The 25,514-nt window shown below is 43.3% G+C and overlaps 1 protein-coding gene across 34 annotated transcripts in view; it reads left to right on the top strand.

Annotated features, from left to right (window-relative positions):
• The first annotated feature begins 1,377 nt into the window (after positions 1-1,377).
• NTRK2 (neurotrophic receptor tyrosine kinase 2) overlaps positions 1,378-25,514 on the top strand; it is a 371,518-nt gene continuing 347,381 nt past the window's right edge. For 5 of the 34 annotated variants that reach the window (XM_067041231.1, XM_067041225.1, XM_067041237.1 and 2 more), the window contains exons 1-4: positions 1,378-1,718; positions 2,244-2,366; positions 2,611-2,810; positions 3,322-3,895. In XM_067041231.1, the coding sequence (XP_066897332.1) occupies positions 3,684-3,895 (212 nt within the window). In that variant the 5' untranslated portion in view covers positions 1,378-1,718; positions 2,244-2,366; positions 2,611-2,810; positions 3,322-3,683. The other 29 variants (XM_067041232.1, XM_067041228.1, XM_067041247.1 and 26 more) reach the window with 23 other exon arrangements.

The raw sequence follows: 25,514 nt of genomic DNA, 5'->3' as shown, positions 1-25,514 counted from the left end.
TAAGATCCCACATGTCCTTGGGCAACTAGCCCACGTGCCACAACTAGAGAGAAGCCCAATGAGCTGCAAGGAAGAGCTTGCTTCATTGCATGCAGCAATGAAGATCTGGCAGGTGCCAGCTAAGACCCGACGCAGACAGATAAACAAATAAATATTTTTTAAAAAAGAAAAGAAAAGAAAAAAAATAGAAAGTGAGAATGTGGATGGCCTGTTTGAGGAATCTCAACTTCAGTTTATTTCATTAAACACACACACATATATTTTAATACCTACTACATCCTTGAGATGTGTTAATGAAAAAATAAAGATCCTTGCTTTCATGCAGTTTACATTCTACGGGGAGAGATACAATAAATAGTAAATATAATAAGTAAATGATCTGTTAAAAGATGGTAAGTAGTATAGAAGAAACAGGGCAGGAAGGGAAGGGTGATTAGAAGTGGGGCCACCAGTTTTCATTTTAAGTGAGAGAAATTCAGTGGGGGCATATTTAGAATCTAAATATAATAGTATTATATATCTATTATAATGCAAATTCTAAAAATATCCCAACATAATTAGAATCTTCTGGTCTGCACACCACTCTAAAACTGTCCTTTGGATGTTGCACTGACAGTTTGCAGCCACTAGGGTGCAAATGGGCCATTTCTGGGGAAAATGGGATGAGAGTGGAGGTGTGAGAGAGATGTGGGTATTTCCGTACACACTCTTCCCCCAGGTATTCCGCAGGGGCAGCTCCATTAAGGACACTGGCAAGGAAGAGGAGTGTTATTGTATGACCTGGACCAAGACATTTTAAACCTTGGCTTCCCTACTTTGGCACATCCTCACCCAGCAGGGGCCGAGCATAGAAATGAACTTCAGCTTGGCCATTCAGCATCCAATGCGTGTCACAGACGAGTGATGGTGGAGAGAGGACGGCCTACTGGCCTTGTCTTCTCGCCCCTGCAACGAGATATTCGGATGCTGCGTAAGGATTCCCGCTTACACACTCAGCGCCCAAGGTCTGTACGAAAGCCCCACTAAATGCTTTCAGTTCCCTTGTAATATTGAAGGCGTTGCCGAGATCTGAGCATTCACTTTGACGTTCGGGGTTCTCGATCCTTCCCACCCCAAGCATCTTCGGACAGATTGGTGACCATGCTTATCTTTTGGGTGAGATCCCATCCCGTCGCCCTTTTTCGCGCGGAGGGCAGCCCGCCTTTTCCCGGGGCGGAAGCTAGGCGAGGACTGGAGAGCCGAGCTCAAGTCGGGCAGGGGCGCGCACGCGTCGGGCGCCGCCGGTTGCGCATCTGGAGCCAGAGCGCGCCCCCCGCGCAGTGCCCGGCGCGGCCGCGGCAGTGGGTTGGTGCTCCCAAGCGTGCCGGGCGCTCTCTTCCCGCGCGGGGGCACCAGAGCCCTCGGAAGTGTGAGGCACTGCGGTGCATTTTCCCAGTTCCCTTTTAAATGACTGCGGAAAAACACTCTCCGAGCCGCAAAAGGGAAGACGGATTCTCAGACAAGGCTTGCGAATGCCCCGCAGCTATCATTTAACTGCGCCCGCAGAGCAGTTACGGTTTGTCACCCGACCCTCCCGGATCGCCTCATTTGTCCCTAGTGAGATCCCGAGTCTCTGCCCGCGCCGGGCTTCTCAGTAGCTGGATGTATGACGTGCTCCGGGCAGCGCGGGCGCAGGGCACGCGTTCGCGCACACCCGCGCACACACGAAAAGGCGCAAGGTACGGCAGGGGAGCAAGGGCTCTGGGTGCCCCGCGTGGGGGTGGGCATCGCGGGGAATGAAGCTAAGATCTGGGAATGGCTTCATCCTGCCAGGTTGAAGGATGAGAGAAAATGACGCGGCGCCACACATCGGACAGGCCAGGGTTGCTGCCGCGCATTTAGGGAACCCAATACGCGTCAGGCGCGCTCCCTTCCCCTCACATGTCTCTGTTTCCCGGGCGTGTGATGCCAGAAAACAGCAGGAAAAAGACCCACTTAGAGAGCTAGAGTTGCGTTTGGAGACTCCCCTTCCTCTGCCAAAGCACCAACAGGAAGACCCTCCAAAAACACCGATCCCCAAATAGATGGCCCGGAAGGGGGCGGTTATCCTTGGTTACCAATGCTGGACACGTTTTGGTGTTTACAATATTTATTTATTTTTAGGATAGCTCGTCCTCCCTTTTAGGCAGGATGGGAAAGGAGAATGCAGCCGGGAGGGAGAAGGGAGGGAGGATTCCTATAATAAGAATCAGCGCATTTTTCAGAGCTGAACCGAGACCGGTTTCCATTTCAAAAAAGGAGACGGCCTCTACTGCATTATTAGAAGAGACCGTGGTGTGAATTAGGGACTGGGAGGCGTCAGAGCGGAGCAACGGTTCATCTCAGAGGTACCTGGATCTAAATGCACGCACACACATGCACACACAGGCGCGCGCGTCTAAACGGCCGGGCTGTGTGCGGGTGTGCGCGTGTGTGAACTCCCACATGCTGCTGCTGTCTGCTTCTGGCCAGTGGCACCGATGCCTCCCTCCTCTCTGCTCGCCCCCAGATTCCCCTCCTCTCCCTGTTGCTTTTGTCTGGAGGGTGTTATGGGTTTGTGTGTGTATGAGCGTGTGTGTTTTTGGATTTCAGACTAATTTTCTGGAGTTTCTGCCCCTGCTCTGCGTCAGCCCTCACGTCACTTCACCAGCAGTAGCAGAGGCGGCGGCGGCGGCGGCGGCGGCTCCCGGAATTGGGTTGGAGCAGGAGCCTCGCTCGCTCCTTCGCTCGCGCTCTCCGAGCTCCGTGCCCAGCGGCAGGAGGAGCCTGGACACAGGCGCCGCCGGCGGGCGGTAGGTGCCAGAGCCCGGGTGAGCAGCGCGGACAGTGCCCTCCGTCGTCTCGGCCCTCACTGCCCCCCCAATCGGGGCGGCCGCGGCGGCTCCCCAGGTGGGACGCGCCGCGCCACCTGCCCGCGCCCCCTGCGCCCAGGGGCCGTGGCGGATTCTGCAGCATCATTCGGGAGACCCGTCGCGGAACCATCGTCCCTGGCAGTCTCCGCGTCTCCCTTTATACGGTCCTACCCCTGGCCCGTGTCATGGAATCCTGTCGCGGGGACCCTTGCCCTATTTCCCCTCCCTCAACCTCAGGCTCAGGGAAAGAGTGAGCACACTGGAGGCCCCGCGGCGTCAGTGCCATCGAGGAGCCAGTTTATTCCTGGGGCCGGAGCTGGGCACTCATCCATCCACAGTCCCCGGCTGGGCTCGGGGGGAGGGGGGGTGACGCGATCGCGGAGGGAGAGTACCCCAATTCGTGGTGTATGGGGTCTTCAGCTCAGTCTTACGCGTGTCTGTTTGTCCTCAGCCCCGAGGTGCGTCCCGGATCCCAGCGCGAGTCTAGCCAGGAGCCTGCGCCCCAGAGTGTCCCGGGAGCGCCGCGGGCTGGTGCTCGGCTCGCCGGGCCATGCAGCGGCGGCCGCGGCGGAGCCCCGAGCGGCGGTAGCGCCCCCTGTGAGGAGGCCCGGGATGCCCCTGCCACTGTGAACGGTGCCGTCCTCCAGGGCACGCTCAGCCCCGGACACGCTCGGCTCTGCACGCCTGAGACGAGCACCGAGAGGAGACAGCGGCGAGCGGGGCAAAGGCCGCCCAGCACCGGCAGGGGAGGCCGACCGGTGCCGCGCAGGGACACGTACTCAGTCTGACTCGGGCTGGCACTGGTGGCTAGGAATGTCGTCCTGGACGAGGTGGCATGGGCCCGCCATGGCGCGGCTCTGGGGCTTCTGCTGGCTGATCGTGGGCTTCTGGAGGGCCGCTCTTGCCTGTCCCACGTCCTGCAAATGCAGCGCCTCTCGGATCTGGTGCAGCGACCCTTTTCCTGGCATCGTGGCATTTCCGAGGCTGAAGTCTACCAGTGCAGACCTCGAGAACATCACCGAAATGTGAGTTACTGGTGCTTTTCCTCCTTTCTCCTCTCCTGGCCTCTACGGCCGGGGCTGGCCAGGCCGGTCCGTCCTGGGCATGAATGTTGTTTCAAGTATGGGGAAAAGTCAGAGATGAGAGGTGCAGGGCTGGACCATCTGTCAGTTACCTGTTTCACTGCGTTGGGGCTGCTGACATGAGAAGTGTGACAATTTAAAATGTTCCAAGTAATATATGTCTATTATATTATATTCCTATGCACTTTATATTTCAAAGCCCTGCTGGATGTGCTTTAGGCTTTCCATATGCAATAACTTAGTTTTGGATATTTTTGTTTCATAAGGTGCTCTGTGTATATTGTGTTAGGAGAAGTTCCAGTAATATTTATGAGAAAGGAGATTAAAATAATTAACTTTTGAAAAATCTGTTGAAGGAATTAGAGTCCCCCCCCCCCCTTAGCTTCGTTCTCTGAGGTTTGGAGTTCACCAATTTCCCTTTTCATTTTATATATCAGATTTTGCTTAGGAGATTGCATCCAGAGATGGCCTTGAAAATGATCTGTAAGAGGAGAAGTTCTGAGAGTTGAAATGCACTGGCTCAAAAGAGAAAATGTGATCGTTGGAAGCCTAAAAGCCTGGTCTGATTTAATTTGGACTTGACTTCCCAGAGATATAATTTTGAGACCATTTGGATTATAAATCTTAATCGCCCATTGAATAGTTCCCCAGGACGAAGTTGGATGATAAAGCAGTGTGTAATACTCTGATGAATGCTGCCTTTAGCCTGGGATCCCTAGGTCCCTGGAAATGCTTGAGCTTGTCCTGGTTGAATGGAGAAGCAGAATTATTTATTTCTGTCCTCCTCTTCTGATGCCTTGTGACAAATCCATTACCAAGTAGGAATTCACCAGTCCTTTCTCCAGCGTGCCCCTGTCCCCTCTATTAGAGATTCCCTGCCCCTACCCCCCCAGGGACTTTGCCATTTTATGTGTTTCATTGACATGAGATTTTATTCATCCGTATGGAGACTTAAAAGGCCAAGTTTCTCCTGGTTTTCTTGAGGCTGTTTGACACCACGATAGGCAGCCCTGAAAGTAGGGCTTGGGCTGTGGCCTTCCGGTTGGCGAGTACGCATGCATATTTTCCCTCACGGATAACGCCCACCCTGGTTGTGCCAACGTAGTTGACCGAGACAACCTGTTTTTGTTTTTTGTTTTTTTTTTGTGTGGTACGCGGGCCTGTCACTGCTGTGGCCTCTCCCGTTGCGGAGCACAGGCTCCGGACGCGCAGGCTCAGCGGCCATGGCTCACTGGCCCAGCCTCTCCGCGGCATGTGGGATCTTACCAGACCGGGGTACGAACCCGTGTCCCCTGCATCGGCAGGCGGACTCTCAACCACTGCGCCACCAGGGAAGCCCACAACCTGTTTTTTAATGTAAGTAAGAGACCTTCCCAGTCTCTGTTGTTTGTTCTGCTGGTGATGCTCCTGTTGGAAGGCTCAGGCAGAAGGCAATGACAACAGAACAGAGCAGAAACGTGCCGGCGCAGCAGTGCTCAGAGGTGCCGGGAGCAGCCAACTGTCAGGCTGGCTCTGGGATGCTCGGATGGCAATCGTTTTGGCAAGGAGAGCAGAGGCAGGGCTGGAGAGGAAGGGTGGGTAGGGCCCCGACTGCGCTGGCCCTGGCTTGGGCTGGTGGAGGCGCGCCAGGCTGGTCAAAGTGTCCGTGGCCCTTTGTCAGGATCTGTGTCTTTTTCATGAGGTGGGGTGTCAGTAGTCAGATGGAGGAAGCCATATGGAATTCAGAGCCCTTTAGACTATTTTGAGGCCATGGGGAGTGTCTGTATACAGTTAGATGTTGTTTTCTTTTGTGATTGTTTATAAATTCTGTATCAGGTGATAGATACATAATGAAGGAGGAAAACTAGGACTTATTTTTTTTTCATTTTAGTACTTTTTAAGGCCATAATTGGAGGAAAAATAAAACTCTCTTTAAATTAAAAAAATATTATTTTATGCCTTAGTGGTCTTAGCTGCCTGATATATATGAAATTAACAGACTTGAGTAGAGCTTTCATGTAGTAGTTCTCACAATTGTTGTTGCTTTTTTATCTGATGGCAGGTTCCTATTTTCAGGCTTAATTTTTTTTTTTTTTTACATTTACCAAAGCATTTGTCACAGTTATTCATTTAATAATGGCTAATCATAACTCCTAATTTCTACTCATTTTCTTCTTTTGATTTGAAAATCTACTGAGATTGATAGAACGGAGAGGTGTGTAGGCTAAGTGTTCATGATGGAGAATTAGGTTAGAAACATGAGTCAGGCTGATGGGGGTGAGCTCTGAGAAAAGTACTTTTTTCTGCTCATTCCCTCAGCTTTATTTGAGCCTGGGCAGTTTGTGTCCCAGTGTCTTTATCTGTAAAATGTATTGAAATCCTTGTTTGGAAAGCACTTTGTATAATTATTTTGAATTTTGCTGCTTTGATATCAAAGTGACATCAGTGGTAGGGCTTGTTTCACTCTCATCCTTATATGACACCATCTGTGCTGTCTTTCTTACATATTAATATTTGCTTAAACAGCTTTTAAATTCTCGGCCAGTGGATACCAGCTGCAGTTGAAACCAAATTACACTTTTTTTTAAACTTTGTTATTAGACCCAATGGTATTACTAAAATAACCTGTTTTAAAGTTCTAGTTTAATGGAGTGTAGCTGAAATTATATGTTTCTATCTTTTAAAAATAGGACCAATGTAACTAAATAAACCGTGATTAGAACTTGCTGAAACAACAGTTTACCCTATCATTTAAAAATAGTAAATCTTTTAATATCTATATCTTGGGGGGAAAGCACAACCATTGTGCCTTTTAAGGTGCAGAGAGAGCCCGTGGTAGAACATTTAAAAAATATATGTATAGACTAATTAAGGGAGAGGATTTTATTTTTTGATTCTATATGCATATTTTAAGCCACGCTGACATTTCGTTTTCAGTCACTGTTTGAACCTATTTTATTAAAAATCTCCCCTCCACAGTATCTGTCTCATACTCTTTACCCACTAATGTGACCCCTGTCTAGATCTATATCTGTCTATAGATACACATCACAGCTGCCTAACATCACACTGCCAGTATGTGACAGCTTCTGTTATTTGGAGATGGTTACACCAAAACAGTGCTAAGTTAAATTTACAAACAATACTATTGTCACATATAAATGGGAGTCAAGAGTAAAGTCTGTGGTTGGAGTTATGTAACCAGACCTTTAAGTCTCAGAATGTGGCAAAATGCTTTGCAAAGGACAAGTTCTGTCTCACCTAGTGGTAAAAGGTATGGTTGAAGTATAAAATAGGTCATGGATTTTTAAAAATTGTGGTCAGAAACACATGACATAAAGTCTGCCATATCAGAAGTGTTACGTATATTCACATGGTTGTGAAAGGGCATTTTTATATTGCCCATATTTTATGAAGACCAGCAATGACCTTTTATTTCTAATTTTCTTCAGTGACATTTGCTGATTTTGGATTAATATTTGGAGACCAGTCTAATATTTTTCCTCTTAGTACACATAAATAGAATTTGTAGCTTCTGCTGCCAGAGCCTCTGTATGCAATTTATTGTTGGCTTGGTTAAGCAGCTGTAATGTTATATCATTAACCCATTGATTTTGGCTCTCTCACCTTAGTAAGCTTTTCCATGGCAATTAATTGTACTAAAAAAAAATTCTGGATCCATTATAAGGATTCAGTGAAAGGCATCAGATTTTATTACTCTGATATTACTTCTCAGCCCTTCCATTGGGGCCTCTAGAACCTTGAATTGTGCTTTACATGCATTTAAGAACCACAGACTAAGTTTTGAGTGTGGTTGCATAAGCCACACTGGACTTATTAATAAATAAGGTGGTCTTATTTACATCATTTATTATTCAATACAACTTGAAAGCTGGAGTTGAAAGCATGTTGTCTTCCTGGTGAAGGTATTTACAGAATTCAGCTCAGCACAACCATTAGTTTCATACCTTCTATCTCTACATCGAGGAGGTTTTTATTACATTGGGTAAAACAACTGAAAGATCCCTTGACCTTCTGACCCTACTTTCTTCCACCTCCCCCTTTCCATCACCTCTCATTGACTATACAGGAAAATGTGTTTGATTTTTTTTTTTCTTCTTTGAAAAGTGATATTTCCTTATGGGAATTCGGAGCACTAGAGTTAAGAGAAGAGCCTGGGTTATATGCTATTAGAAGCAAAAGCAAGTAATGGGAAGTTGAGATGATGTGGTCATAGCTCTCCAGCACTGTGTTTAGTCCTGTTAAAGATCTTTCACTGTTTCTATCCCATAAACCTCTGTTTGTGTTGTTTCAATATTCCCTTGTAAAGACATTTTCTAAGCTGAAAAGTTGGCTGAGCAGCTGAGAGTTGAGGTCTCTTTCTCCTCAGGAACAATCTGTATGATTTCTTTCACTATCTCTAGGTCATATAAAACCTAGAGTTTTTATTTAGCTGGGGAAAGGGAATTGAATTTCTTTTCTTTTTCTGTTTTAGGTTTCCTTTTCTTCTTTCCTTCCTTCCTTCCTTCCTTCCTTCCTTCCTTCCTTCCTTTCTTTCTTTCTTTCTTTCTTTCTTCTCCCTTGCTTCCTTCCTTCCTTTCCTTTTTTTTTTTAACCTTTGGTACCAAGCAAGTGCCTCCTGTTTTAACTCATTGCTCATCTTGCCTGTTAGGAAGAGAAACATTATCAAGCCATTACTGAATATTATACCCTGACATTATCCCTCCAACTAACTTTACCACTTCTCTAGAGACCTTCTTATAGGTTCAAAAACTGTAGGGTAGAATGTGGTATTGAACCTGCTGCTCCTTAGAGCAATACCAATTTTTGGTTCTTCTTAGTGTTTACAAATCAGTTGGATGATTTGGGGGAGTGGGTATTTAGACAGGGCGATTTTTTTCTCATTTGATGTGTGTGAGAGAAAGAAGAGGATAGAAAATACCTGAGCCTTGGGTTATTAATAGTTGATTGATCATTGTCATAATCTATTTGGTCTAAGTCTTTAAAACACAAATCTCACTATCCAGGTGGCAGAGATCTGAGCTCTGCAGTGGCCTGATAATTTTAGTTCTATATTTGATTTCTTTATTTTTATTTTTTAAACATCTTTATCGGAGTATAATTGCTTTACAATGGTGTTTTAGTTTCTGCTGTACAACAAAGTGAATCAGTTATACATATACATATACCCCCATATCTCCTCCCTCTTGCGTCTCCCCTCCCTCCCACCCTTCCTTTCCCACCTCTCTAGGTGGTCACAAAGCACCTAGCTGATCTCCCTGTGCTATGCGGCTGCTTCCCCATAGCTATCTATTTTACGTTTGGTAGAGTATATATGTCCACGCCACTCTCTCACTTCGTCCCAGCTTACCCTTCCCCCTCCCCGTGTCCAGATCCCACATAATCAGGATGCCTTCTCACCACTCACTTTGCTCTCTGGGCTGTCCAAAGGACTGGAACGTCGTAAATATTCATCTCAGAGATGAAGGAGTGAATGAATGCATGTGTTTGTTCTAAAGCTGGGAAGAAAAATAATGCATAGGTACTAAGCTTACATATTTCCAAAGAACCCCATATGTTATAGAAAGCTGGAGTCAGGAGTTACCTGATCTTGAAACAGCTCCTTAATGTCTCTGGGTCTGAGCTTGTCAGATGTAAACCTAGGGCTTTGGATTCCATGCTCTGGTTCTGAAGCTCCGCAAAGCTTTGGTTCAGGAAAAAATGCAGTTTATACATCAGCTATCAAGTAATAATGGTGCTGTGTTCTCAGAGCCCAGCAGTGAGAGAATCTGAGGACTTTTAGTGTCGTCATGTAGTATGTGCATGTTTTCAGTGTCTGCTCTGAATTCTCCAAGCCATCCATGTCTTTAAAAAAATTTTTATTTTTAAAGACGCAGGCGTAGAGAATGGACTTGAGGACACGGGGAGGGGGAAGGGTAAGCTGGGGTGAAGTGAGAGAGTAGCACTGACATATATATACTACCAAATGTAAAATAGATAGCTAGTGGGAAGCAACTGCATAGCACAGGGAAATCAGCTCGGTGTTTTGTGACCACCTAGAGGGGTGGGATAGGGAGGGTGGGAGGGAGATGCAAGAGGGAAGTGATATGGGCATATATGTATACATATAACTGATTCAGTTTGTTATACAGCAGAAACTGACAACATGGTAGAGCAATTATACTCCAATAACGATGTTAAAAAATTTATTTTTTATTATTTTTATTAGAATATAGTTGATTTACAATGTTGTGTTAGTTTCAGGTGTACAGAAAAGTGAATCTGTTATACATATACATATATCCACTTTTTTTAAAAGATTCTTTTCCCATATAGGTTATTTCAGAGTACATCTATGTCTTTTTAAATGTGAGCTGCTCAGAAGACTCGTGGCATGTTCGTGCTAGGCTGATGAGACCAAGGTCACAGGGTGACTTAAAATCAGGATCATGGAAAAAAAGGGGCCTTAGAAATGCTCTGCTCCAACCTCCTCTGCATAAACAAGGGGCAGTAAAGAGAGTCGCTTTTAGGGCCACGGTGCATTAAAGACATCGTGGGGCCCAGAAGCTTCCTCCTGGCATCCCTAAGTGCCAAGGCCCTCACTTTAGGATGCTTCCCCTCTGTTCTGTGTCCTTGGACTGGTCCTGACTCCAGCTCACCGTCTGAGAAACATCAGAGATGTGAAGACAAGCTTGGTCTGGCTAAGTCCACGTGAACCTGTCTCCACTGGAGACAAAGCAGTTAAAAAGTTCATGAGCTACTGATCTCAAAGCAATGACTTGATCTTTACATGGGAAGAAATACATTTTTTTTGTTTACTTTACTGTGAGTGTGTTTGTTTGTTTTAATTTTAAGTCTGCCTCTTCTGTAAGTAATGCATACACAAAAGTCAGGCTACAGAGAAAAGTCTTGATGAGTTGGCTGCAGTGAGGGATGCTGACCTTGCACCTGCTGGACCATCTTGGTAGGTTGGGATAGGAGGGAGGGCAGAGCAGACAGAGCAGAATGGAGGCTGCTGCCCTGGAGTCCTTGCCACAATCAGAGGTGGTTATGTACATGGAGGAACCCACAGCCCTGTGTACAAAGTCTGTCTTAGCTCCCATGAAAGCCCTGTGGCCAGAGAGTGCTATTCTTTCCAGCCTTCTCTTTTCTCCTGACTTCTCACCGCCCCAAGATTGATGGCTGAGCCAGTGAGCAAGCTTAAGGGGTGTGTGTTTTACGCAGCCTGCACTAAGGCTCTTCCAGTTATGAGCACACTTCTGAGACATACACAATACCTCTGGTTTCACGCAGGGCTTCTCCCAAAGGGGCCTGGAAAGCACTTTACAGACATCTGCTTATTTAGGTTTAAAACCTCGCTCTGAAGTAGGTGGGAAGGTCCTGACAGCCTCGGAGGGACTGTCAGGTTGATTGGCTTGCCCTGGGCTCTCTGGTCAAGCAGAGAATAATTCAGGAGAGAATTTTATCCAGTGTCTCGCTTAGGGCTTTGTCTGCTCAGCCCCACCTGCCCAAATTTCGCCTTGAGAGTACAAGCAATTTTAGGAGGAGTAGATATTCAAATAAACGTTCACAAGTTAAACAGCATGGCAGTGGGAAGGAGGTGGACTGAGGCTTCATCCATGTCTTTTCCCTTCTACCATCATATCCTCCTTTGTAACCCGTTATACTATTAAAAGATAAATGATTTGTACGTCCTTGGGAATATGGCATCTTCTAGTATAGGGTAAAAATTTTAATAATCACACATCATTTACAGTTCCCTTTTTTACTGCAAAGAATGACCTATTGCTATCTAGTACCCCACCCTTTCCTGTAATCTTCATATCCCAATAATTTCTTGGACAGACAGACATCCCCCCCAGAATTCTATTTATGTGTGTACCATGTGTCTATGAATATATATGTATACGTGTAAAACTCTACTAGATGTGGTCCTTTCAGACTTAATTATCTTGAATTGTACAATTTTTCTAACAATTTAGGATTTACTTCCTTAAACCATCCAGACTTTAAAAAAAATTGAGATATAATAGACTTGCAATACTACATTAGTTTCAGGCATGCAACATAATGATTCAATATTTGCATATTTTGCAAAATGGTCGCCACAGTAAATCTAGTTAACATCCATCAGCACACATAGTTAGCACATTTTTTTTCGTGTGATGAGAATTTTGAAGATCTACTCTCTTAGCAAGTTTCAAATATATAATACAGTCTTGTTGATTATAGTCACCATGCTGTACATGACATCCCCACCCAGACTTTTAAAAAATTTGTTTTAATCATTCTGCATTTCTCTCAATGAGGACCTGACAGGAGGTCTTCTCTGGGTGAAATATGTGAGCTTTAGAGCAGCGAGTCCGTTAGCCGACCTGGCTACTCAGAAACCCATGTGTCTGTGCTCTTTGATCAGTCCTCAACAGAAACACAAATTTTATTTCAGTGAAGTATTTCTGAACAGTTCTACGATAGTGTCATTTAAACCAAAAGACATTAAAATTTTGGTTTTCGACCTCTGAAATATGGTGCAATTTAAAAGGTGGGCTCTTCTAAACTCTAATCTTTGTCATAAAAGTTGTTTCTGCTTCATGTGCCCTGGAATTCCCTGCTGTGAGGTGGTAGAGGGGTCTGGGCCCAAATTCTCTGACTGTGGCTCGCAGTGGGGACAGCTTGCTTCTCTTCTTGAGCCCGGGCTTACTTACCATTCACCCCCCGGGGCCGGGGAGTGGTGGGCCAGAGAGCTTGACACGATGGCCGCTAAGTTCTCTGGCAAGGCATGATAGAAAAACAAGCACCTCTCTGCAAACAACCCAACCAACCAACCACATACCCTTTTTGGTCTGCTTTCAGCTTTACTTCACAGCCCCTCTGCTGTCACCCTGAACTCAGAGTGTCACGGGGGATTTTGCTTCTGGCGTGTTGTCCTTGCACTCTAGGTTTGGCCTTTTCCCTCTGTGACCCTTCAGTCTCCTTCCTCTGTTTCTGGTGATGTTTCTTATCCCCCTCCCCGCTGCCCCCAACGCGCACGCACAGACACAGACACAGACACACACATGCTCAGGCAGGTGCTTGGCTGCAAAGCCCCTTTCGTGGATTGTGAAGAAATCTTGGGTTACAGGACCTGTGGGTCATCACCATGGTTCCACCTGAACCTGGTCTGCTAAGGTTCATGTAGTCAGAGAGGCAGCAGCGTAAAGGAACCTGGTGTAACTGAAGGGGACCTGGATGGGGAGATGGGAGTGGGGGTTCATATCCACACTCTGACAGCATCAGAACCTGGGATCCTGGGTGAGCTGTTTAATCTCACCAACCAGTCCCCTAATCCTGAAACTGAAGGTTGGGATTCAGATGGACGCTAATTTCTGAAAGGTTCTGTGGTTCTGAATCAGTAAGCCGTGGGCACCAGTGTTTCCTTTTCTGTCCTGGAATTCGCCCTTGCCTCCTCCCCCCGGCCAGCCCAGAGCTTGCTCCAGTCCTCTTGGTGGCTTAAACAACAGAGTCCTCTCAGTGAGTTTCTGTAAGCCCACCTCTGCAGCTCAGGTCAGATGGCTTTGCAGGTTACTTGCTCCCTGCCAACCTGGGTGTCAGTTTTCCCACTCACTGAAACAAACATTTTTTTGATAGTTTTCTTAACGTCTACTCTCTACCTGCCCTTTTAGGTAATTGCATCAGCTAATCCATATGTTCACATCTGATCAGAACACCCGCCACTCTGGTGTGTCCTGACCTTTTCAGTCCACTCTTGGACCATTCCTGTGGGTGGTGCTCCGGAGGGATCTCTTACTGGCTTGCCTCTTTGCCAGTCTCCATCTTCTATGACCCTCAAAGCAGGAGTGTGCGCTGAAATCAAATCTCATCTTTCTGCCCCCATCAACTTTTCCTTTCCTTCTGGCTGGAATATGTTTCCCGATTGTCATTTGGGCTGCCTGCCATTTAATTCAAACTTCATGCAAACATTAGTTCAGTTCAACTAGTGTTTATTGAGGACATTGGTGATGCTACAGACAAATAAAGTACTTTACAGAAGCAAGAAACCCCTGAGTAGTTTATATCTAGTGGGAGAGACAGATCTAATTTTAATAAAATGTGATAAGGACAGTCAGTGCACATGAGGCTAAAACCCACATTTATATGGTGATAGTTTCAGCTTCAGCCAGACATGGGGCCAGTCACAAAGGGTGCTCCCTTTCAAATGTGCATACTTTACACTGTTAATAGTGGGAGCCGTAGACATGTAGACTGGATGTGAGCAATCCCCATTTCTACTTCCTATGATGGCAGTAACCCAGCTGAGTTTGGTTATTTTTTCTCTGTCAATATTTGTGATGTTCTTGTGGCCTCATCCACTTATATTCCATTTGAACAAACTGTCTGTATCTGAAACTAACCTTTTCCTTCCAGTAGAAGGGAAGGGCTGGAGCCCCTTTGGCTGAAACTAATCACTCCACCTCTATTAAAGATCCCATCCCCTTAAATTTTTCTCTGTTGATGACTTTCCTCCTCTCATCAGTATTTTCAGTCTCTTTCTCTTCTCAACATCAGAATTTAAGCAGGACCAGGTCCCTTCCATCTTAGAAAAGTTTTCCTTTAGCTCTGTCCCCTCTCCTTCCATTTCCCTTTAGTCTCGGCCCTTTCCTCTCTCCCTTCCAATCCGGATCTTAGAAGACTGGGCCGTATTCATTGTGTCTATTTCCTCCCCTCCCAATCCAGTCTCAGCCTACTGCTTCATCAAACTTGCTCTGCCATCCCCAAAGACCTTCACAGGACTAAATCCAAGGTGTATTTCTCTGTCCTTCTCTTATTTGCTTCTTAACAGAACTTGGCCTCATTTCTCACTCTCCCTGAAGCATCTTTTTTCTTTGGCCTTGTTGTCAATGAAGTTTCCTTGTTTTCTCCCTATCCCTCTGGCTAGGGAGAGTCTTGTTACTTAAGGGCTTCCTTTTCTCTGCTTCTCTCCTAAAAGTTGATGTCTCTTTGGCTTCTTTCCTAGAACTGCTTCTTTTCCTGGGATATGTCATCTTCACCTATGACTTACGTTGCCTTCTGCATGCTGCTTATGTCCTAATAATCGTCCCCATCAACTATCAGGGATGACCTTTGGGTCATCTGCCTACTGAACATCCCTCTTGGATATGTCATAGTGCATCACGTTCGACATTTCCAAGTTAAATCATCATGGTCACCCCAAACCGTCTCCAGTGTTTCCTATGTTAATTGATGGCACCACTGCCCACTTGGTCAAAAGGTTTTGCATGTCCAGAACCTTGGCTCCTTCCTCTCTTTAACCCCTGTATTCACTCAATTATCAAGTCTTGCCAATTCACTTCTCTAAATATTTCTTAAATTTGTCCAACTCTTTTTATCTCTACTGCCCACATTCATTCGCTCGTTTATTCTTTCTTCCAGCAGATATTAACTGGCATCTGCTCTGTGTCATGCTAAGTATTTGGGATCTGGTTGAAAGAAAGGTTGACCTGGTTTCTTCTTCTTACCAAGCTTGCAGTCTGGGAGGGGAAATGAACATCAAACAAGTACTTACATAACCAAAAAGTTAATTCATTCCACCGTCATTTTTGCCTATAATGCTGCAACGGCTTCCTACATGGCATCCTGGTCTCCAGTCTTGCCCCCTTTCTACCCATATACACACTGTGCTAGAGTGGTCTTTCTAAAATGCTGATCTTATGTCACTGCTTCTAATTGCCCCATGGCTCCCCATGTCTCTTAAAATAAAGTCCAAAGTTTTGTTTTTTTTTTTTCAGGTTAAAACCAAACCAAACCAAATCAGATTGTCAGTATATCACTATATAGCAAAGCATGTAACTATCACATAGACCCGAATAAACAGATCAACATAACAGTTGCTTTCTACACTAGCAGATCTATAATGGAGAACAAATTATAACTGGAAGCTTGCTTGATGATCTTGGAATTAGAGCAAGGGCACTTAATTCTGCATTTAAAATGTTAAATGGCATTAAGCTAAGCTTGCCTGAGGCATCCATCTCCATAATGGGAGAGCCTTCACAAAAGGGAATGCAGAACTTGAAGTACTTTGGCCCAGACCTGTGTCCCCTGGATGGACACTCCTTTCTCTCTCCTTCATTCACTGCCAGGCACCAATTCTGATTGACACATTCTTTCTTTAGAAAGGTTAGTGCCTTTAGCCAAGACTTGCTCAAGGCTGGGCGCCTTTCTGAGTCTTTAAAGTGATTTTGCACATTTTTTCTTTGAAATGCATTAACTTTATTGTATGGAATTTTATTAGTAATTAGTTTTTTTTAAAAGTAATATTTGAATGTGATAAGAGATATGATCAGTATAAAGAAGTGTATCATGAGAAGTTAGTCTCCAACCTGCTAATCCCTCAGTCTCTCTCTCCAGTAGAAACTTTGATTTTAGTTTGTGTGTCTGCTTCTAGAAATAGTCTACTCATAACATGAGTATATATATATATATATGTATATGTATATATATATATATATATATATATATATATAATTTGTATGCAAATGAGGGGCATGCTATAGTGTTCTACCTCTTGGTGTTTTTTTTTTTTTTTTTTTACTTAACAGCGTATCTTAAAAATGTTTCTGTATCCCTATAGGTACTCAAACCTTTTTTTTTTTTTTCACATCCTCACAGTACCTATTGAATGAATAGTTTTTATTTAACTAACCTCCAGTTGAACAACCTTGTGCTCAAGTTCTTGCACACGTGCATGATTTTCCTAGAATTTGAATTGCAGGGACATTTGCAAGACATATGTGATTTGATAGATATTGCCAAGTTGTCTGGCAAAAAGATCACACCATTTTATTCTCCCACCCAAACTGGAAGCACCTCTTTTTCTACAGCCAAGTCAATACTGTTTGTTATCAAACCTCTTGACCTTTGTCAATCATATTCTTGGGAAATAGCATCTCATCATTGTTTTATTTCACAGTTCTGTAATTATGATCTAGGTTAAAAATCTTTTTATTTACATGTAAGCCATTTGTATTTCTTTTCCTGTGAACTGTGTATCCGTTAACCATTTTCTTTTTCTGTTGGTTTGGTGACCTTTTCAAAAAATTGATTCCTAAAATCTGTTTAACAATAAGAATATTTATGCTTTGTCTAATGTTTTGCTTGTCTTCGAATGTTGATTATAGTTCTTTTTCTGGTAACACAGAATTAAATGTTTTTGTAGTAAAATTTATTATTTCCTTATGGCTTCTATATTGTAAATGTGGCTAAAAAGAGTCTTACCTTCTATAAGAGATTAAAATAAGTCTCCTATATTTTCTTCTGTTACCTTTACTATTTCATGCTTCTGTATTTAAAGCTTTGCTCTATCTGGATTTTTAAAATGTAAGGAATGAAGTAGCAAAAAAAATTGTTTTATATTTTTTAAGAGAGCTAATCAGCCCATCAGGTCTCTTGACACCAATGTTTATATAACTAGAACTTTCCCTCACTAATTTAAAATAACAATTTGATTAAATATGAAGATCATCTTTGTATTTTGGCCTATTTTGACATCTGTCCTCTTCTGTTAATCAGTTTGTCTGTTTACATGCTAGCACTAAACTTTTTATCTCCTAAAGTTTCAGATACATATATATAAATATTTTCTACTTGAAGTATTAGTCTTACTCATCAATTACTTTCCGAATTTTCAAGAGTATTCTTGCATGATAATTTTTTCCATATGAATTTTAGGAACTGCTTGCCTAGCTCCCCCTCATGATATTGATATTCTAAATTAGGGTAAAGTTATATTTATATATTAAAAACTCACAATTTCTTAACGAGTCTTAAAAGCCCTGCATTCTCAGATTCAAACCCATTTCTCTAGCCTCATTTTTTTTCCTCTCCCTTTCTTTAATACGATGATGCAGCCTCCTTGAGTTTTAAATTCCCCTATGGAGCTCTAGTCTCCCAGGCTTCACACTGGCTGTCCTCTCTTCCAGGAACACCATTTTCATGGCTTCTGCCTCTGGCTAACTTCCTCTGCCTCTCCACCTCTGGGCTACGTGTCTCTTCTGTGTGTTCTTATAGCCCCTTACCCAGTGTTTCCCAATCCCACCATAGGTCACTTAATATTGTAAATGTGCACCTGAGTACCTGTCTCTACACTCCCTTAGAATATAAACTGCGTGAATTTAGGCAGCGGCCATGTGGATCTTGTTTATTGCTGTTCCCCAGCACAATGTCCTGGATCTCCATATTATACACAGACACAAGGATATATGCATGTGTATTCCCCTCCCCTACAAATCTAAAATTTAGAATTCCAAATTAGAGTATTTATAGGTTGTTCTTTGGGCTGTCAAAGTGTACATTTCTAGACATGACTTTTATAAAGTCGTCAGGTTAAGGTGTTTGTTTAAATAAATAACCTTTATGGAATTAGGTAGCACTATGTTGGTTCATGCACAATAAGAAATCAATTCATCGTAGAGACAGTATAGCTGGAAAGGAAGAAAGGCAAAGCTTTGATGAGGCAGGCTGATTATGTATCCAACAGGAAGGAGAGACAGGGAAGAGATGGAGGGTGAATGTAAGCAGACGAAGAGAGATGCAGAACAGGCCAGCTCAAAAACAAGGTAAATCCAGGGAAGAATCATTCCAGGGACATCTGATCTCCAACAAACAAATGGGTCTAATGGGGAAGATTTGTGCCTTTTCTGTTGTGTAATAGCTAATAACGCATATCCCTATGGATCAATTCCAGTTTTCCCTGCGACTGCATTTATGGTGCTTCACTTAAAAAGCGATTCTGGAGGGAGGAGATATGGGGATATATGTTTATGTATAGCTGATTCATTTTGTTATACAGCAGAAACTAACGCATCATTGTAAAACAATAACACTCTGATAAAGATGTTAAAAAAAATAAAAAAATAAAGTGCAGGCAAGCAGGACAGGGGAAAAAAAAAGCGATTCTGGTGTGAGTTTCAGATGTGATTTATCCTTCTTGTAGTATGGATGGTAGAGGCTGTTCATTTTTCTTAAAGAACTGCAGACATCAGGAGTATAAAGTGTCAAGTCCAGTTTAATGAAGCATCTTGATGCATATACTGTTGAACCTTTATAATCAAGCTGCATTGGACTGATCCTATAATGTTTCATGGGACTTCCTTTATATTTATAATAATTGACATTATCAGGCATCTTAGAAATTTCAATAGTTGTTTGCAAAACTGATCATAAAAAAACTGATGGACGTACGAGATAGGAAGGCTTTTAAAAATAGAGTGGGGAAGTATATAGGTGAACAGATTGTGTTGAATAATCCAAAAAGATAATTTTCCTTTGAGATAAATAACATCCATTTATTTATGTTTATACAATGCAGTATGTTCATAATATGCATACAAATGAAAATAGTTTAGACTCCATGAGTATTTTGAAATTTAAACTTAAAAAGGAACGGGTATTATGGAATCAGCATATAATGTTTAATTCTTATGAGAAAAGTCTTATTTTTGGTTGAGTTGTTGGCTCTCATGGTAAGCCTAGGTGGCCCTCTGGGGCTTAACTTCTTTGCCATCTCATTTATTTTTTCAGGGAATTGCTCTCTCACCAAAATAAAAAAGTGTTTTCTGGAGCTTAACTGCCTGGAGCCTTGAAGGCACTACTGAGACTTTTATTTACCCCGGCCTACCCTAGAGTCCATTCTGTCATGACTCTCCTTTCATTGTAGCTTATATCTATACATGCACAGTTCAGAGTGCCATAGACATTCTCTTGACAAAGTCATCTTTTCCCTCAGATAGCTGAAATGGAGGACAGGAATTGACTGTTTATACATGCATGGATTGATTGCTTGATTGATCCATTCATTCATTCATCTAGTCAATTAGTTAACCAACAAATATATTGTGAATATGTCCTCCCACCAGGTGGTTTTCTGGGTCCTGGGTAATAAGACTTAGGCCAGCTTCTCTCATTTATATGACCTGTTGTAGGGTCTCCAGTCAGCTCATTGTCCTACACATTTGAACTTGGACCCCCCAACCCCAAACACACACACACACACACACACACACACACACACACACACACACGCAAAGTTGTGCTTAGGAGCATGCATATCTATAACAGGAGGACATACCCACAGAAAAGGCCTGCGTGGGCCCTGGGAATGGGCTTAGGGTCTTAGGCTTAGGAAATTCTGAGATCCTACTAGGTCAAGAAGGGAAAGAGTGATTTCCAGGTGGGAGCATCCCATTGCCTCATGTGGAGGAACTTGGCTGGAAGAATACCGGAGTGAGGGCCTCTGACATGCCTGGGTCCATTGTCCAGAGCTAAGGGCACCAGGGGCAAGGCTGTTTGGGCCTCTGCCTTGTGGATCTGACCTCTGCATCATGGTGGTTTTGAGCCATGACGATGCTCTGGAATAGAGGAGCATGCAGGGGGTTGGCCAGGCTCCCCAGACTGCTCCCATTGCAGCGCCCTCACCTTCTTCAGGGGAATTCTCAAGCATGGGGGTCCATGTTTCCAAGAACAGCTGTGCAGGATTCCTTCCCTGACTTGTGTTACAACAAGCTTTGTGATATCGCAGACACAGACAGACCAGCAAAGCATAGATCCGTCCCCAGAAGTTAATGGGGCTTGTTAAACATCAGTAGCTACCTGTTTCTACCAATGATAGCATTGACCCTGAAAGCTCTAGATCTGAATTATTATCTGAATTATTCAGCTCATTATGGCTGAATATTTTTTTTATTGGCACCCTAGGAGGATCCTAGGATTGTGGAAACTGTGCCTAAAAAGTTCCTTTGCTCATTATATATATTTTTCCAAATTGAAAAATCACTGAATATGTCCATTGCCATGCATAGGTGGGTCAACAAAATAATTTTTCATTTTCTTTGGGAGTTCGTGTCCGGGAATCACACAGGTTATGAGGCCGGGTAGCTTGGAGGGTTAAAAGCCCTACTCTGAAGCTGGTCTGCCCCTGCTACTTTGGACTAGTTTATAAAGCCCTCTGTGTCGTCATCTGTAAAAGTGGACAATAATAGAACCTTTCTGATGGGGCTTCTGTGAGGTTAAAATGAGCTGATGCATGTAAAATAATTGTACCAGTGCATGACGCATAGTTAGAGTTCGACTGTTCATTTTTATTTTTATTGTCCGGTTATCCTCAACTATGTTTTGAAGGAGAGTAGACTCTGTAGGTCTTGGGGAGTACAGAAAAGCAAAAGAATCTGTCTTGAGTGTGGCACTGGACAGGCACTGGGGTTAAAGAGGATAGATGTAAGAGGGTGTTGGTTCTCCTTAAAGGGCACCTTTGGCTCCCTTTCCCTGGTTTACATGTTACTTTCATCTTGGCATGCTCAGCTGATTGAGATATTGACCGGAGCAGTGATGGGTCAGAATTAGCCACTCGGACTCAGGTCATGATCTTTGTTCTGCAACTGTTTTCTTCAACAGTCCTGGTCCATTTTATTTATTAGGTTGTTTACAACAATTCCCCTGCACTCTAGAGGTTATCAATTTGTACTCCGTTTTCTCTTTTCATTGTCTTTCTCACTTTTTAACTGCAAGGCCTTTACAAAATATATATCTTCCTTTTTTTGTTATTTTAAAACTCTGGTAAAATGTACATAACAGAATTTACCATCTTAACCATTAAAAATGTACAGTTTGTGTCATTAAGTACGTTCACATTATTGTGCAACTAACACAGCTATCCAAATAATCCACAACTCTTTTCATCTGCAAAACTGAAACTCTGTACCCATTAAATGACAACTTCCCATTCCCCTCCCCCTAGCTGCTAGCAACCACCATTCTACTTTCCATCTCCATGAATTTGACTCCTCTAGGTACCTCCAAAATATACGTCTTTTCTAGCAATGATATATCCCTTGAATTAAAAGTTTTTATAAGAGATTTATTTAGGACTTTATGATGCACTCACACTTCCTTTCTGTAAAATAGCTTCTCTTTATTGTGGCCTTACATGACCACTTATGACTGGGATCCCTTTCCACCAATATCTTTGTAGTTTAACTCTAATAATCTCTAACCTTCTATAAAGTGACTAAAGGTTAACACGTGAAGGGAAACCAGTGAAGATGAACTTGAAAGTGTTCCTCACATTCTATCACTCTCCTTAGTCCCACAGCCAATAAATGTGGGCCGAGAAATTGTGTCAAAATCAAAACAGACCTTCGAAGAGATCCTAAAATTTTACTGCTTGAATCATTCTCTTTTCTTGACATTATGCCAGATGCTAATTTTTCCCTGTGCCATGCTTGATCTATCCTGAAGTTGGAGCAGAAATATTAGTTCCAAAAATTCTCTTCCTATGGAATGATTTGGCCCAATTGGAGGCCAAGAGCTTTCAAAAGTGTGTTCTGCTGTGATTTGTGCTGACTTGAATGCTTCTTAGAATTCTTAAGTCCTGGGTTAATCATTGGAAGTTTTTCTTCGCTTTTCATCAATGAAACATTGACTGACCTGAAATAATGGGAAAAGAGGAAAAAACTTTTTGGAAAAAAGATAATTTTGTGTTAGATTGGAGTTGCAAGATTTCACTTTTTATAAACACTCACTTTGAAACACAGAGAAATTGTGGATAATATGGTTTTCCAATTCATTTCTTTTTTTTTTTTTTTTTTGCGGTACGTGGGCCTCTCACTGTTGTGGCCTCTCCCTTTGCGGAGCACAGGCTCTGGACGTGCAGGCTCAGTGGCCATGGCTCACGGGCCCAGCCGCTCTGCGGCATGTGGGATCTTCCTGGACCGGGGCACGAACCCGTGTCTCCTGCATCGGCAGGCGGATTCTCAACCACTGAGCCACCAGGGAAGCCCTCCAATTCACTTCTTGAAAACAACTGTAAGACGATGCTATTTTACCAGTATATTGATCGTAATGGCCATATAATTTGTATTGGACAAGTATAGAAATGTCGCAGTTAATCAGTTTATCATTAGTATTTTAATAACTGCTGATAATTATTTTACACAATAAGGTTAATAAGGTAAAAATGAGAGGGAGGAGTGAGAAAAAAAAGAGACAAGAACTCCAGCTAACTCTAACGGTTGACATAGTTGCTGTAATTGAGCACACCATTTGTCCTCAACTTCCTGGCAGTGAAAAGAGAAGCTCATTATTAAGGAGGAGAATGCCTACTAATTCCACAGGAACATAGCTTTGTTTGGCACTCTGTTCTGAAAAGAGTTTCTTTTGCAGAGAATATGAGTGATGTAATTCACAGCTTTTATGAAAAATGCAGAAAGTAGATTTCATTTTTTTTCTTACTGAGAAAGTCAGTGAAAGTTGGGGGAAGTGACAAGGACGACAATTCTGCAAGGACGCTAACGTGTTCCAAGAATTTAATCTCCCGATGCTTTAATTATAAAACTCATACAATGCAGGATCTTAGTTGCCCATCCCCTCATACCCTTTGCTGAGCCAGGCTTTGCTAGAAGCTGGACTGCAGATGATATGAAGTTGTCCCCTCTGACCAGAGCTGGAATATGTTAATTTCTGTTCCTGGTTAAAGCCAGATCCATTCTCTTTGGAAGCCAGACAAGCAGATGGTGGGGCTGACATCCTTTTACAAAGATCAAGCAGCCTGGCTTGTGTGCCCATCCAGGTGGAAGCCACCCCGTCCGCGGACGAGATGAGTTGTGGGGGTACCAGCAGGCTGCAGATCCAGGCTTGCCTGGGGAAGTAGCGCTATGACTGCCTCGGAATGTGGACAGATGCTTGATTGAGATGGCAGAGATCCACCCACAGAGCACAGCAGAGATGGTTTTAGCCTAGAAGCTGTTAGGAGCAGGTGTGACCAGACGGCTTCCCAGCCAGAGGAAAAGCCCTCTCAGGCTCCCGGGGTGCCCCCAGCCTTGAGAGGGATGGCCCCTTGTGGGCCTGCCAGGATAAATTAGCTGCAGAGTGTACCCTGAGTGACCCAGTGAGCTGACTCATATTTCTGGTGGTTTCATATCGACTGATGTTAGAGTACACCTGTCCAAAATAAAATTTTGGCTCACACATCACTTAAGCCTCTTTCTTGATGGCAGTGTAGTATCAGGACCATTTCTGTCCTGGATTCTTCATCTGATATGGCGAAACCATGCCATGGTACACGTTTAGTTAATTGTCTTTCCATTTGCTATGGCAAGTTATTATGATCTATCGAAAGATCTGAAACCTAATGTAAAATATTAAATAAATTAGTGGGAAGGAAAACAATTTTTTGTCAGGAAAAACATATCCCTTGCTCCTTTTGGGGATTCTGTACCATTGTACCAAGTATAAAATTATACTTGGCTATGTCTGTGTCAGTTTTAGTTTGTTTCTAAACAGAGGAAGCTTCTAAAGGTTCTGGAACAGGTAGAAGTAACTTCTTTAAGAAAAGGAGGTATTTTTATTGTGGTCTTTGTGTCATTTTATCCGAGCAAACTCATTTAGGGATCTCTGTTAGGGATCTCTGTGCATGGAGATGACATACCAATGTAGGAGAGGAGTCGGAGCATTGAAATCTAAGAGGAAATTACAAGCAAGAATTAAATCAGGTGTCATAAAAATCTTTCTATGAGCCAGTGAAATAGCTGAGGTCAGAATGTGACCAACTGGAAATGTGCTCCAGACACCCGGGAGCAACGTTACTCAGCTCGCCCTGACTGTTGCCAGGAAGAAATGCTAGTCCAGTTTGGAGGACCTTCTGGCTTCTTAAGACAATGTGGAAATTCAGATTTTTAAAACAAAAAATCTTCCCATTTTGAAAAGTTAGCAGCTAAAAAGAAAATTTATTTATTTTAAATATATTGACACCCTGCTCACCCTCCGGTATAAGGTTTACATGTCACATTGTTTGTAGGCTGGGATCAAATCCTAAATTTTCATGGAGGCTATTATTTAGTTAAGTCAAATTAAACTTACATTTTTTCTGCTGGAGACTGATATGTTTTAGGTAGAAAGCCAACTCTAAAGGTTTTTTCATAATTAATTTTTCTGGTCACAAATTGCAGTGTTTCTTTTTGGGCACCACCTCATTGAGAGAGGTGGATGAGAAAGATGCTATATAAATACTCAGAGAGAAACCCAGTATGTAATTTTCTCTTCATAATATGTTGCAGAAGTTTTCTTATAATTAGTGCTGATGGGAACTGAGACATTCTCCAGGCCAAATTTCCTGTTCCATGCCTGTGGGCCCTGGGGGCAGGCTGAGATTCAGTTCACCAGCTAGTTAGTGACCAAGCCAGTCCCTGAACCCCAGTCTGCTGCTTGCTGTTAATAATCAACAGTGACTGTGGTCCTCATATGGGCTAGGGCAGTTCTCTAATTGTTCCAGCAACTCCCTGAGGCAGGTACTGTTACTACCCCATTTACGAGGAAACCGAGGTGTAGGGACTTTTGCCCAAGGTCACATAACTGGGGAGAGGTGAAGCTAGTGGAGTGTGTTTATCCTTCACATTACACCACTTATTGTTTTCCAGGCACTTGAATTCTTTTTTTAAAAATTGAAATATAGTTGATTTACAATATTTTGTTAGTTTCAGATGTACAGCAAAGTGATTTGGTTTTATATATACGTATATATGTATATACGTGTATTCTTTTTTTCCAATTCTTT

The sequence above is a fragment of the Kogia breviceps genome, chromosome 8 (genome assembly GCF_026419965.1).
Source record: "Kogia breviceps isolate mKogBre1 chromosome 8, mKogBre1 haplotype 1, whole genome shotgun sequence".
Lineage (NCBI taxonomy): Eukaryota > Metazoa > Chordata > Mammalia > Artiodactyla > Physeteridae > Kogia > Kogia breviceps.
Note: the sequence above shows the minus strand (reverse complement) of the source record. Positions and strands in the feature narration are given on the sequence as shown.